The 16,203-nt window shown below is 42.9% G+C and overlaps 1 protein-coding gene across 1 annotated transcript in view; it reads right to left on the minus strand.

Moving 5' to 3' along the window:
- Positions 1–16,203, minus strand: part of LOC137571193 (cytochrome P450 2K4-like) — a 55,782-nt gene that overhangs the window by 37,522 nt on the left and 2,057 nt on the right. Inside the window, exons 2-3 of the mRNA XM_068280017.1 lie at positions 12,182–12,377; positions 2,316–2,478 (exon numbers count right to left, since the gene is read on the minus strand). Of these exons, the coding sequence (XP_068136118.1) occupies positions 2,316–2,478; positions 12,182–12,364 (346 nt within the window). The 5' untranslated portion in view covers positions 12,365–12,377. The remainder of the gene's footprint in view (positions 1–2,315; positions 2,479–12,181; positions 12,378–16,203) is intronic.

Consider the following 16,203-nt stretch of genomic DNA (forward strand, 5'->3'; position numbering starts at 1 on the left):
CTGGACCCCGAGTGCAGTCAGGTTTATTGATCTCCACCCGTTTGCAGTGGTTGGTTGCCCCTTTGCAACCTCCCTTTGTGAGTACCCTCTGTTCATATTTTTTTGCTTCTTTTATTTTTTGTGACGTGCTGCAGCACTTGGCCTCTCGATGTCTCTTTTTTTTTTCATTTCAGGGTGACTGTTCACCCTCTACCTTGTCATCTTATCATATTACATGTCAGCTCAGGTACTATTTAAGGAACACAAACATATACAAACTACCACATGTCAAAGTGGTATGAAACTCAAATCTTTTCTGTGGTCTAAAGCATTAAACTCTGTATACAACAAGTAGCAAAAGGGTATAAATTGATCCAAGTTACTAAAAGGGTTAATACTGAAACTTCTTCATTCAAAAATCTAAATAATAAGACTGACATTACTACAATCAGATTGACTTGAGGTATACGAGGTTGTGTAAACATGACAGAAAAGTTTCTGCTGAATCTGGAAAAAGGCAGAGAACTTTCTCTATGTAGCACAGTAATTAGTTAATTACAAGACAATCTGATAATTTGTCTGGAAACCTGCAGTGCTACAGTGCTATCAGCTAGTTTTAGTGAAGTGTAAACATGCCTTTCAGTGACACAATATCAGTCTTTTGCAGTTTTATATTTATTTTTTTATTTTTATTATTATTATTTTTTGTTTTTTTTGTTTGCTGTGCTTGATGTTTTAGAGAAAGAGATGTGTTTTTAGATTCATGCCAATTTAATGTCCATTTTAATCTAAAGAAGCTGTAAGAACATTCAAGATGTTTTGCTTGAGCCTTGTCTTTGCGTGAACCCTTCTATGAATTCACATTTGTTTTAGAGATATTGCTATGATCAGTGAGAATTTTTGTTCTTTACTAAACCATCAGAATGAAGCCAACCACATTTAAATACAAATATAAGTGAAAATAAATCTGAGATACCTTACCAAAATCATGTGACTTGCATCTGTAATACGTCTTCCTAGGCCATATATTATTCTCAGGAAGAGATGTACATGTTGTAGGAAAAGAGAAAAAGAATATTTTATTAGCTTCACGTTTCAGTCTCTGAATCACTCATTTAAACCACTAACCAGCCACAGTTGTTTTTCCCCAACCAGGGCAATTTTTACATCATCCTCCTCCCATTCATTTGCCAATAACGTTATTGTTACTTATCACACAGAAATGATCTATATATGTTTTTTTCCCCCACAAAATAGTCTTTGAGTGGCACTTTTTTTCTAAAAATTATTTTAGTTTGTATGCATTTTAAAAAGAATAAGAAGAAATAAAAATGAAAAATATATATGTATTTCTTAGTTGTCAATCATAGGTTTAAAATAAAATGTGCTATTGTAGATCATAACATATATATTAAGATGTCCCTAAGAACAATTTATGTTGTCATTAATTTTTTTATAAGTGTTTTGTTTTGGTAACTATGAGGTAGAAAGGTGAAAGAGGTTAAAAATTAATATTTTTTTATCTTCACTTTTTGGCCACAACACGTCACAACACTTAGTGAACAGTACACAGGAAGTATTGTGTCTGTGTTTTACTTTCACTTTGTGAATGAATACTGACATTTTGTTGATGATGGCCTTTATCCATTACAGGCACTGTGATCGGCTTTGGATACAGTTGTTCCCATTCACCGATCACGGCTCAGCAGGATTGCGATGGAAATCAATGGGAGCATGGCAGTGATCATGAGCAGTGAGTTAAACAAATATGCATATCTGCGCCCCTGGTGCACAAGTGAAGTTTTAAGGGGCATAGATATGCATATCAGCGGTGGGGAAGGAGTTAAAGCAGGAACACAATGTTAGTGCACAGGACAGATGGTGGTCGCAAGGAGCAGAATTCTAGAGACTGGGCCACAGGCCTTACGGGGGTCGGCTGGAATTGTGTTTTTTAAACTGGTGAAACAGTAGACAAACGCACCAGCACTCCTGACAATAAGAAAGCAGCATTAGGAGTTTTAAAGAGGAACTGTAACCCAGGATTGAACGTCATGACAGTCAGTAGCCAATTCTCCCATTCCCACAAAAAATATTTACCTTCTCTCTAACAGATCATCAAAGAGGTCTTTGGGGCCAATATTGCGGTGAAACCCCCTTTCCACAGTGTGAGGTCATCACCATGGCCATATTACTGTCGTCATTTGCACAATGCACTATAACAGTAGAATATCTGTAAATTTGGCAGTTTTTAATTGCTGTTTGCGGCACTGCCCAGCGTTCAACTGATCAAGTGGCAGTGCATTACATACTCATTGTAGAATGTGAAGCAAAATTACCATATCCTTTTGTAATATCGTCAAAGATGGGGACGTGAGGCCTCTCGGAAAACTCTTCAGCGTGGTTGACGAGGGCATCTTTTACTGTCTCATAGCCGCACAGCACAACCATCTTTTGTGATCCTATTTGAAAACTAAAAACCGACCCATACTTCTTAGCAAGCTGAAATAAAAAATAAAAACATTTGTATATGTTACTTTTTGTATTACCTGTATCCAGTGTTGCTCGGATACAATTTGTGATCCCATGATTCACAAGCATTTTTTCACTATTCGACAGCGTGATCCGAATCCGTGATTGGGAAGTGATCACGGCAGTCAATCACAAATTCAGCCGTTATTCCAAGTATTCGGCCCCGGGGAAAATATCAAAGATTATCACCTAAAAACCCGCCGATTTTAGCAGTTAATAGCAAAGACCCCTTACGTGGTAGAAACACTAAATTTGCCAAATATGTTAACAGTGGGAACAAGAGGAACAAAAAATTCAAAAAGACCTTATAGTTTTTGAGAAAATCTATTTTAAAATTTCAAAGGAAAAATGTATACATTTAAATGCGTGAATGACAGTTAATGAAGCAAAACCCACCGATTTTAGCTGTTAATAACAAAGCCCCCTTACATGCTATAAACACCATAATTGTTAAAAAGAACAGTGGGGAAAAAATAATCTTTTCCCATTTTCAGAAAGTGGGGAATAATAAAAAAAAAAAAAAATTATGTGGGGTCCACCCTACCAAGCATATTTAGCCCCTTGTCCCCCATGCAGGCTGGGATCGCCAGAATGCGACGCCCCCTACTGGGGCTTCGCACCCTGAGCTATACCAGCCCACGTGGTCCATTGTATGGGGAGCTCGGGGGGGGGGGGGGAAGAGCAGCCAAGCCTTTCCCTCCCCCTTGAGCCCTGTCCAATCCATGGACAAGGGGCTCTTCCCCACGTCCGGTGCTCTTCCTTACTCATTTCCACAAAGGGTTAAATGAAATAAAAAAACAACCACAAGTAAAGTTTCTTAATATTCTTAACCAGAAATATTTACCTGTACCTTTAAAAAAAAATGTTCCCACACCAATATCCTCGGAAAAGTCCACACCAATATCCTATATCTTGCAATCTTCCGTTACATTTGATTGAAGATCACTGCGCACCGCCCCCACACACGCCTCCCCCGCCGAACTGCTCTCAACTATACTAAGTATGGCTATACCGCCAGCTCCCACTGTCCTCCCTGCCTCTTACACCTGTCACCCGCAATGGCACCCAGTGCGCCCATGGTTGCACTGGGTGTCAGCATGGTTGAGGGTGATGTGTGGGCAGGTGGGGAGGACAGTGGGAGCTGGCGATATAGTGTCCACATAGGACACACTCTGCTATACGAAGTATAACTGAGTGCCAAAAGCATCTCCCTCCAAGAAGAAACCAATGGGGAGCCTTGGAGGGAAATTTAAAGATGCTTTGGCTCTCAGCTATACTAAGTATAGCTGAGAGCGCGTCCTATGTGGAAAGCTATACCGCCGGTTCCCGCTGCCCTCCCTGCCTTCCACGCCTATCACCCTGACCCATGCTGGCACCCATGGGTATTTCTGGTTAATTAATCTGGTTAATTAAGATTAATAAAGGACATTTTTTCATTATTGACTTTTTTTTGTTGTTGAGTTTATTTCATTTAACCTTTTGTTGAATTGGGTAATGTGTACCCCTACACATATTTCTCCTGAGAGGGGGCAGGCATCTGGGGTCCAAGAAGGGGACTCCAAGATGCCACCAGCAGCCCCCCCCCCCCCCCTTGCGTGCGCTACCAAGTAAAAATTAAAAATTGCGCAAAGGTGGATTAGCGCATCACCAGGCCGCCTCCGAATGGCCACCAATCAGAGGTGCGCTGAGCCCCCCCAAGAAACTACAAACGCACCTTGAAACCAAACAGAAGCTCTGCATAAACATCAATAAGCAATGCTATTAAATGGGAGCGGCTGGCCAAAGTTACTTACATTTGTGCATGCGCTGATCCAACTTTGCGCAATTTTGAATTTTTACTTGGTAGCGCACCCAGGCTATGCATATGCATAATTTAGGATTAGTTAGTGTTAGGGCCCCTCCCATGGGGGATAACTTCTTCACAGTGGGAAGAAAACAACACAAATATCCAGGCACATCGCCTCTAGTTAGGACATTAAATAAGTTATTAAGGAAAGGGAGGTGCTGAAGGGAGTGTGGCCAGAAAACAGCAAAAATCTGTTAACCCTTTGCACTCTCGCATGCAAATGTTTAAACAAATGCATTCACAGATTCACTCATCCAGGCACCACTGTTATCCCTACAGCTAAGTTAAAAACCGGGGTCTTAGTTCACAGAAGAGTGCATTATTCTGCTTAGTCACCTATACTGCGCAGAAGTACCCAGGTAAACATAGGTGACCTAACTCTGGCCCTGTAACATGCATAGTGCAGACATGCAAACATTCATTGCATTAAACCTATAAAGGGATTAGGAGCACACATCCTGACGTCCTCTCCTGGGACAGATATCGCATCTTACCAATCGCACAAGGGAGCTAACGTACCGTAATGTATCCATGCGCACCATGCGCATACACCAGCATAAGCTGTGTGCATGCTGACAAACACATACAGGGGAAGGAGGGAGTGCACTGAATTAAAACCCTAGCCACAGGGGTCAGTAACAAGAAAAAAATACATATATCCAGGCACATCGCCTCTAGTTACGAGCCTCTAGTGGTGCCTGGATGAGTGAATCTGTGAATGCATTTGTTTGAACATTTGCATGCGAGAGTGCGAAGAATTAATAGATTTTTGCTGTTTTCTGGCCACACCCCCTTCAGCACCTCCCTTTCATTAATAACTTATTTAATGTCCTAACTAGAGGCAATGTGCCTGGATATATGTATTTTTTTCTTGTTACTGACCCCCTGTGGCTAGGGTTTTAATTAAGTGCACTCCCTCCTTCCTCTGTGTGTGCTTGTCAGCATGCACACAGCTTGTGCTGGTGTATGTGCATGGTGCGCATGGATACATTACGTTAGCTCCCTTGTGCAATTGGTAAGATGCGCTAACTGTCCCAGGAGAGGACATCAGGATGTGTGCTCCTAAGATTTTAAGTCCACACATCATCAATTAGTGTTTCCCTTTAAACAAAATAATGATGATACATGCCTCATTTACCCTAAAAAAACTTTTAAAGCAATTTAAAGGCTACTGCCAGTTTTTCTATCCAGATATCCGAATCCGGACGGATACACCGGATACTGAGGTCGGATATTCGATTCGGACTGGAAAATTTTGAAATCGGATATCCGACCCGGATCGGATATCTGGGTATCCGGATCCGAATCGAATCCGGATTTTGAAAAGGGGTATCGAGCAGCACTACTCCTTATTGTACTAAACCCCATTTAAGTGCTGATCTTACGCCATAGTTCCTGGGCATGCCATAACTTTTTTTTTTTTTAATACCTGGTTTGGGTTTTTCCTCCTATCATGGACTATCTCTTCTTCAGAATCAGAATCAAGTTTAATGGCCAAGTACAGGGGTTGTACCTGGAATTATTTTTGACACATACAGGCTCGAGTAGTACAAAAGACAAGTTATGCAGATATGCAGTATTGTACAAGTTATACAGATATACAGTACTGAAGACAAGCAGATATACAGTAAGTAGAGTAATTTAAGTAAAGAGGGCAGTAGAGTAGTTTAAGTGACTCTAAACTAGTTGGGGTGATGTAACATGGGTGGGCTAACTTCTTTACCTGCCTTTCCTAAATCAGAAACCAGATGGCCTTGTTGAGTCTATGCCACAGATTCCTTTCTATCACAAAGTCACCTCTTGTCTTTAGGTCGTGGCTTTACACACTTAAATTTCAGAAGGTTGAATTTGAAGACACGTAAGTCCTCTTTACTCTTGCCTTTGCTGAATGAAGGCCAACTTTCTGATTTCACTTCTAGGTACTTTGTCCAATATACTGGTGTGTCCTGACTCCTTTGTTTGAGCAGACTGCTATCAGTCCTAACAAATCTCATAACAGAAATATGTATTTTTTGATGCACAATCATCATTGGCCAAAACTGAGACAAGCCTTCTTACACCCTGTTATGATCATGTCTGCAGCGTTTACTGCTGGCTGCAGTGGTATTGTAACCCAAGCAGTTCTGATGTCATTACATGCATTTTCTTGCATAGTTTGGTTTGCACTTAAACTAGTTGCTGATTCCATCTGCAGTCACTCTGAAATTAATGACAGTTTAACATGCTCTTGTGTAAACAAACATTGTCTGCTGCAGTGGAGGGGCAGTCCCTTTCCTGCAGGCTGCATATCATTGTCTGCCTTTTCCTGCTATCAGCCTGTGATTAATTACCATTCACTTGCGTGGGAATCTGCAGGTCTGCTCCCATTGGATGACCTCAGTATAAAGAACTGCTTCCTGCAATGTCTCATGGGCTACCATAGTCTCAGATTCTATCTGTTACTCTGCTCGTGCCCCACCTCGTTCCTGGTCCGTGTGGACTGCGCTGACTCCTGCGAAGGGATCAGCGAGTCCTCCTAGTTCTGCTCTTGTTCTAGAAGTTGTTACTTGCTTGTCTTGTGTCATATATTGGTTCATCGCCAATATATACGCATACTTGCGCATTTTGTTATTTTCCTTGAATTCGTGTTACGTTGATACATCAGTGTCGCTGATATATACGTACACGAACTGTTTATATCCTGTGTTCCGTTAGTCAGCGTTCCAGCACGCTGAGCTAGTTATCCTGTTCCTGGTCCTGTTTGTGGATTGCGTTCATCTCTGCGAAGAGATAGTGAATCCTTCTGAGTCCTGTTCCCTGTATTACTCCAGTCTTAGTCAGAGTTCCTGCTTATGTCATATATCGGTTCATTGCCGATATATACATATGTTAGTCAGACGTTATGAATAGTTTCATTGATAGCTGTAATTGTAATACGCTAGGAAATCATACTTATTGTATATTTATCTGTGTTACGTTCATCTATCTTGATCCTGCTATTTTCTGACTATTCTGTCCTGTCTTTGTGAGGCACGCCATCGCCGCAACGCATTGGCTGCCTCATTCCAGTCTGTCTGGTTTTGGACGCTTGCTGTCGCTAAGTAGCCGCTAGCTAGCAAGCGTTCATTCTGTCTACTTGTTCTGATCTCCTCGGTCCTGGTTTATGCGCTCAGCGCTACTTTGCGCTGAGACGTTATTACGAAAGTGTTGTTTGTGGCTGTTCGGATCTGCACCGGCTCTGTGCACCACAATCTCCTATTGGAGTCAGTCCTCTCCTCCACTAAACTGGGGATATCCTGATCCCTTGTGCTGGTGTGTGTACCTCCTTCACGTCAGCTTATGTGTTGTATGCTGACTGTGGAGATACACCTCCAAGCTTAACACACCCTAAATTTCACCTACATGATGATCACAATTATGCCACCAGCCAACTTAAATCACCCCACAAAATGTTTAAAAACTATACCATACCCTGAGAAAGCTATGAAAGCTTATTTTGGTGAAAATTAATGTGAAAAGAATACTGTCATTTTTCGCTCAGCACTGGTTTTTCTTTGTACCTAAACGTAAAGAGAACCTGTAACAAAAAAAGTTCCCTTGGGGGGTACTCCCCTCGGGAGGGGGAAGCCTCAGGGTCCTAATGAGGTTTCCCCTCCCCGGTAGCTGCAGGCAGTCCAGCGCTGGCTCCCCCAAAGCCTCCGGCAATCCTCCCTCGACAGGCCTGACAAGCGCTGATATAGTTACCTTTCCTGGCTCCAGCGGGGGGGGCTGTTGCAGCTTTCCGCACGGAGATAGGCGAAAATAGCCGATCTCCATCGGGTCCACTCTACTGTGCAGGCGACTTGCGCGACCCAACAGCGATTGGCTATTTCCGCCTATCTCCGAGGCGGAGAGCCGATACTGCGCCTGCGCTGGAGCCGGAAGGTAAGTATTTACATCTCCACTGTTCGGGGAGTTTTATCACCGCCGTCGTGGGACTGAGGAGGGCGGGGGAAGCCTCAATAGAATCCGGGGACTTCCCCCAGCGGAGGTGAGTACCCCCAGGGGAGGTTTTTAAAGTTACAGGTTTTCTTTAAAGTCAAAGTCATCAGACAAGGGCCTATATATATAAATCACTTTTTCTCCTGAGTTTTCTCTTACGTGATATTTTCACACCTGGTCATAACATGTATTTTAAATTTTAAAGCATGCGCAGTACTTTCACGCCGGCCGCCGTGATGACGCGAGGCGGCCGGCGTGGTGACGTCAGCTGTGTCATACGTGGAAGAAGGAGCCCGACACTCGGCCGAGTGTCGCCCGGTTACCGCCAGGCAGCCATTCCGGAGTGGGGACTAGGAGAGGAGCCAGTACGTCGTCGTGGGACCTCCCGACCAGCACTGGGCTGGAGAAAGCCCCGGGTAAGTACAATTCTCATTTTTTTACTTGAGCTCGGAGTCCCTCTAAACCACCAGCAAGCAAGAAAATACTCAAAATAAGTTTGACACTTGACAGTACTTTCCCACCAACTTTTGGATACATTTTGGAATTAAAAAATGCTAAAAAGTCATTTTAACCACTTTTTGCAGCAGATGCAGCATATCTAAGCCCCACTGGTGGCTAGTAATGGCTCCAGGACCCATATGCAATTCACCTTTTCTCCTGAGTTTTCTCCTAGGCGATATTTTTACAACTTGCCTTTAAAGTCACCAGCAAGCAAGGAAATACTAAGAATAAATTTGATAGTACTTTTTCACCAATTTTTTGGTACTTTTTCAATTGTAAAATGCTGAAAATTTAGTTTACAGAGAAGATGAAATTGATCTCCTAGGAGACTACTCAGGTGAAAAAATGAATTGCAAATAGCCCCAGGTGTGTAGATATATGTACCTCTTTGTGCCGCTGATTTGCGCATTCCTGTACGCACTCTCGCTTATGTTCTCATCGCAACCCACTATCAGACACATTCACCGATCTAAGTGCTGGTGTCAATGATCACCGGTATCAATGGGATGACGTGTGCTCATTGACAAAAAGAAAGTGAAAACATACATGCATTACTTCCTGTAATATGTATATGAGCAAAGCACAACAAATTAGGGATAGATTGAAAGGGGGATATCTAGTGGCCAAATAGTAAACTACACCTTAATACAGAATATTACATGCAAATACTTTCCTTTCCTATTAAAATTAACCCCTTACCTCCCCCACTCTCCTATAGTTACCAAAATAAAATGTTTGTATTGTATTAAAAAAAATACATTAAAAGATACATAAATAGTTACCTTAGGGACTTAATTTTAATATGTAGGTCATGAGGGTATACTACGGTTATTTTTGCACATAAGGGCTTGTAATTAGTGCCGGGTGCAAACTGAAAAAATAAACCTTTGTTTCCAAATAAGTGTCACCATGCCTTGTACTAAGGACATCATTTAAACATTGTAATAACCGGGACAAATGGGCAAATAAAATGTGTGGCTTTTATCCACAGCAGCAGGTTTTATTTCAAAACTATAATGGCAGAAAATGGAAAAATAATATTTTTTCCCATTTGCTTATTATTCCAGTTAAAATGCATTTAGAATAAAATAATTTTTAGCAAAATGTAGTCCCCAAAGAAAGACTAATTGGTGGTGAAAAAAACAAGATATAGATCATTTTGTTGTGAAAAAATAGTGATTACGTTATTGGCGAATGAAAGGGAGGAGCGTTGAAAATTGAAGTGAAAATTGCTCTTGTCCATAAGGGGAAGACATCCTCAATAGTGAAGTTGTTAAAGAGAGGATGGAAATTATCTCCTAGGTGATAATTCAGGAGAAAAAGTTTTCTCCTGGGAGAAAATGTTTCATCTTTAGTTTAATATAACTCTTTAGCACCCTCTATTTTTGAGTTTGTTGTGCCTTAAAAGGCATTTCATTTATTAAGGTGTGAAAATATTGCCATAGAGCAAACTTGAGAAAAAATGAATTAAAGGGAACCAGAGATGAACCTGAGATGGGAAAATGAAAAAGATTTATACATACCTGGGGCTTCCTCCAGCCCCATACGCTCTGATCGATCCCCCACCACCGTCCCCCGCTGCCTGCATCTACGAGAACCGGGTCCCGTCATTGACGTCATCGGAGCCAGCTACGCAGGAGAAGTGCGCCCTCTACATATCTCTCCAGCAGCTGCTCCAGAGATACGCAAACAGCACACTTCCCTTACGCTTAGACTGGCTCCGACTGACGGAACAGCAGGGACCCGGTTCTCGTAGCTGCGATCAGAGGAGGATGGCGGCGTGGGAGTGATCGGAGCATATGGGGCTGGAGCAAGCCCCAGGTATGTATAAAATCTTTATTTTTTTCCATCTATGGTTCCCTTTAACCACCCTGGCGTTCTATTAAGATCGCCAGGGCGGCTGCGGGAGGGTTTTTTTTTTATTAAAAAAAAACTATTTCATGCAGCCAACTGAAAGTTGGCTGCATGAAAGCCCACTAGAGGACGCTCCGGATGCGTTCTTCTGATCGCCTCCGGCGGCCAGAAGTAACACGGAAGGCCGCAACGAGCGGCCTTTCCATGTTTCGCTTACCTCGTCGCCATGGCGTCGAGCGGAGTGACGTCATGGACGTCAGCCGACGTCCTGACGTCAGCCGCCTCCGATCCAGCCCTTAGCGCTGGCCGGAACTATTTGTTCCGGCTGCGCAGGGCTCGGGCGGCTGGGGGGACCCTCTTTCGCCGCTGCTTGCGGCGGATCGCCGCAGAGCGGCGGCGATCAGGTAGCACACGCGGCTGGCAAAGTGCCGGCTGCATGTGCTGCTTTTTATTTGATCCAAATCGGCCCAGCAGGGCCTGAGCTGCACCCTCTGGCGGTAATGGACGAGCTGAGCTAAGGGGCCAATGTGGTTTTACCAGCATGGATGGACATAAACCCAAATAGTCAACTTTTGTTCACAAAGTAAAACACCTGTCTGATCAATTAGATTGGATGATCAGAGTTAATATTCAGGTGGACAATCCTTATCCAAATATTAATAATAATATGGGGACATCAAACTTGGAGAAGGACTTAGAAGTACTCATTGACAACAATGTTAAGTACTCATATTCAATGCCAAGCTGGCGAAGATGTAGCAAGTAGAATATCTGTTAGCATAATACTGCCCCTATTTAACCCTCTAGTAAGGCCTGGAATATGGAATTCAGTTCTGGGCAGCACATTGCAGGAAGGTGTTGCAGTTTTAGAGCAGGTGCAGAGATGAGCAACAAAACTGATACGAGGAATAGAAGGTCTCACTTACCAAGAAGGGTTAGATAAACTGGGCTTATTTCATCTGGAGAAAAGACGCCTTAGAGGAGATGTAATTAACATGTATAAATAGATCAGAGGGCAATATAAAAGCTTGGCAGATTAGCTTTTTGTCTCTAGGCGTGTGCAAAGGACTAGAGGACATGATCTGCGCATGAAGGAAAAAAAGTTTTAGTCATTTGTTCTGGAAAGGGTTCTTTACAGTAAGAGTGATTCAAATGGGGAATGTATTGCCACAGGAAGTAGTTATGGCAAATTCTATATCAGCATTTCCGGGGGGCTTCCATGCTTTCCTTGCATTGAAAGACATCCATGGCTATAATTACAAGGTAACTCCCAGTGGAGTTGATCCAGGGATTTATCTGATTGCCATATGGAGTTAAGGATTTTTTTCCCTTTTGGGGCTAATTGGACCATGCCTTGTAAGGGTTTTTGCCTTCCCCTGGATCAACAGGGATATTTGAGGGTGCAATCAAGTGTTGTACTGTATTTTCTGGTCATACTTGATGGGCATGTCTTTTTTTCAACCCGAAAAAAACTATGTACAGTAAGTATGTAATAATAAATGTTTACTTTACCTCTTGAAATGTTTTGTAGGGTCTCTTCAGGTTTAGCATATGAAGGTTTCCAATAATTGGTAAAGGTGTTGGTCCTGGTGGAGCATTGTGGTTTGATGTCGGTTTTGAGACATTACTAATCTTTATAAGAAACAGGCACAGAAGTACCAGTAGAAGAATGGAGACTGGGTCAGAGAAAAACATGTCTCCAGAGTGCCTGTAATGCAATAGAAAAAATACAGTTCATGAATCTTCTATGTGTTATCTGTGGATCCTTAATAAAGTTTTCAGAATTTACTTCCCCCTCCTTTGGTCACTATTTTGCAAGTTTTTCAATATGTGTCCATCTCTAATGACAGTACTAAAAGCCTGAGATTACACCATGGATCATGGAGACACTTTACATTAGTAGAGCAACAAGCACCATCCTGTCCACAGTTCAATTTAAATCTACTTTCCACTAATCTAAGATATCTTCCTGCTCAGTGATAGGCAAATTTGGCTCTCCAGCTGTTAAGGAGTTACAAGTCCCACAATGCATTGCAGGAGTCTGACAGCCACAGTCATGATTCATAAAGCCAAATGCATTGTGGGACTTGTAGTTCCTTAACAACTGGAGAGCCAAGTTTGCCCATCACTGTTCTAGCTAGGCCAAGGTTGTCCAAATGTTTTAGACCAAGGACCATACAGCCGTTTTTTTTTGTTTTTGTTTTTTTTTAAATAGTTTATTAATTTTTAAAGATAACAGTACAGCTTAATCACAGACCTACAGAAACAATCATTTATCTGAGGCAAATCAATAAGCGGTAACCATGTCAAAATAATGTGAACAGTGTTAACAGACTGCGGGTGGTCGTCTCTGTAGGCTGTGAGCCAGAGCTTCCTCTGCAGGTTTGGAGTGGGTAGTAAGATAGGCCTTGATAAAGAGATTCGTTCTCACCCTTGATATCTATTGTTAAGAGAGGGGGGTGCTTTATATGTCTCTCTACAGGGGCATAGTGCCATCTGCCTGTAGTGGACATAGGGTGATGTATCCTCATTGGTGTTGGCGTATGCAGAAGGGGGGATTACCCCAACACCTCGTTATACTTTGGATGGGCTGTTGGATTGTTACAATTTCGAGAGGAAGGGCTGGCTAGTGTTGGGTATATAGAACAGGGAGAGGTGTTCTCCCTGAGAAGGAATACAGCTTACACCGCTTGTAAATTTGAGAAACAGGTAAGGAATAATAAAAAAAAAAAAAACTAGAGAAACAGAAACAGGGAAACTCATACCTCCTAAATCATATTGTTTTCCTTAAGGATTTAAGTTTTTGTAAATGTGTTCCAGTTTGAGGTTGTCTTTTGTTGCCAAAATGAGTGTGAGGGTGGGGACTGTGGTGAAGCCCCAATTCTGTAGGATTGTTTGTCTGGCTGCACACAGTAGGCGAGTTATTTATTTATGGTGTGTTATGGGAAACTCTTTAAGGCCTATATGTAGCATAGCAAGTTGGGGGGTAAGGACACAAGAGGAATGTGTTATGCTGTTTATTTGGCGGTTAATGGAGGACCAGAGTTCGGAGATATTTGGGCAGTCCCATAGGATATGTTCTAAAGTTCATATAGCCGTTCTTGAGAGTGCTAAGGGGGCAAATAACCAAAATTAAACACAATGTTTGCTCACTGCCATTAGGTACACTGTGCCTGTCACATTTTGTGAAATAAAATAACCCATATACTATGTGCACCTGGTAATCAGTGGCTGTTACTGCTGCTATCATAGTGGTGGCTGCTAACCAGTGGCTATTACTGCTGCTGGCATAGTGCTGGCTGCTAACCGGTGGCCATTACTGCTGCTGGCATAGTGCTGGCTGCTAACCGGTGGCCATTACTGCTGCTGGCATAGTGGTGGCTGCTAATCAGTGGTGGCTACTGCTTCAGTGGTGGCTGTTAAACTACAGACAAGCAAAGGGGGATGCAGAGTTGCAGCACAAGGTGACCCTTGCATGTGGCACTGAAGCTACGGCCTTCGGGTCCTATGGAATAAACAACCATAGAGAGCTTTGGGGGCCACCAGAAAAGGCTCGGTGAACCACATTTGGCGCCGGGCTGGACTTTGGACATGCCTTATCTAGGCCATCTAAGTGGAATTACTCTTTGTTGTCACTATAATGTTTACAACATCATACTTAGGGGATCTTTTATCCAGTTTGGGGAGGTCAACATATGTTACTGATTTAATGTGCCATGCAACACCCAGTTTGTGGTTTACATGGTCATGTGACTGTTAGCTCAATGTGGGCAAGTCAATAAGATGAGGATTCAGGTCCTCATAATTGGTAAAGGAGATCCCAGGCTTACTGACCATCTGAAAAATATTCATGGCAGTAATATACTGTACGTTAATGTAAACTCAACGACAGCCAGTGGATTAGCACAACATCTCAAAAAACGAGATTTGTGGTTTTACATCCACAGACATGTGAGTAAGCCCCTCAGCCAGCAGCAAAGCCAATCTTGTAGAGGGGTCCCTACACTAATGGCGGATGTAATCACATCCTACACATACAATGAGCATAGTCAGGATTTGACATATATCTGATAGGATAGAAAGCCTGAGGTCAAATTTACGTGAGGGCGATGGGCCCCTAACCTTGTGGAGTGCTGCCAGTCACAGAAGATTGGGGGGGGGGGGACCACAAGCAGAATCCACCTGCACTCTGTACTCACCAAGTCATATGCGGCAAAATAAAAAAAAAAAATGGATGTTGTTACAATCAGGCTGATTACTAAAATGAGAGGACATCAGGAGGCTGGGCAGAGACAGCAAAATGTAATGTCTTCCTGAGGTTAGGAGCCCACAGCCATGTGGGCGACCTCAAGTAAGTCTGCTCTCATGCTTTTTATCCCATCAGACTTCCAGTTGTGGATATGCTAATTGTGTGTGCAGCAGGGGTGTTGCTAGGATCCTAAGACATCCGGGAAATTTATGGACACTCCAGACAGAAAATGGGTGTGGCCACTCACCAACATGTGGGTGTGGTCATGGGTGGAGCCAAATCTACATGAACTTAGCAGCAGTCTAAGTAGGCCTGCCCAGCAAAATGTCTGATGAAGCCCCCTCTCCATTATTACAAAAATACAAAAATGCAGCATATCCCATAAATAGGCTTTGTCATATAAACATAACTAGGCAGAGTTACCTGGCTTCTGTGCTGACAGGTCTGGCTTTCTCCTGGGAAGGCTGGCATGCTGCCAGGTTGTCTGGCAGTCCTCCATAACATTCCTTGACCTTCTAGTGGACTCCCCTCTCATGCTCCCACGGGCTCCCCATTGTGGCACCACAACTCCCAGCATGACCCCACAGAAGAACCACAGCCCCCTGCATGCCTAATAAAGGCATCACAGCGCTCAGCATGGCACCACAGCACCCAGTATGCCCACATGGAAAAACTACTACTTTTAAAAAAGTACAAATCCTTAATCATGCTACTTTTTCTATTGAATTGATCATAATGGTACATGCTAGGCCAGCTTTAGCATGTAGTGTGGTTGGTGGTCTAGAGGGTAAGACAGATACCTACTACACACTGAGACCTGGGTTAAAATCCTGGCAAAGGTAAATAAGCTGTTTTGAAAAACTGCAATTCCCTACAAGAGGATGGATGGAGGATGATGGATGGATGGATAGATAGATAGGAGAAGAAGGAGGAGGAGAGAGAGATTTTAATTTTTTTTACCGGAATTCGGAATACCGCGGAATTCCGCGGAACAGCTGCGGAATACCGCCGGAATGAAACGGAAACGAAATCTCGGATCGGCGGAATGCGGAATTACCGCGGAACGGGAAATTGCAATTCCGAGCATGCCTACATTTTTTTACAATAATACAAATTTTCTAAGATTCTTTGGTACTGAATCTGTGTTGATTCTGCCAAGGTGTGGAGATCGTGGGCAGAAGTTACCACAATGAGGTGCGATTCATCCACCTGGGCTGCTCTAGAACGCCATCATTAAACCCCCCAAATACCGGGACAAAATTCCACGACTTTCAAAGTCCTGGAT

The sequence above is a fragment of the Hyperolius riggenbachi genome, chromosome 4 (assembly GCF_040937935.1).
Source record: "Hyperolius riggenbachi isolate aHypRig1 chromosome 4, aHypRig1.pri, whole genome shotgun sequence".
NCBI lineage: Eukaryota > Metazoa > Chordata > Amphibia > Anura > Hyperoliidae > Hyperolius > Hyperolius riggenbachi.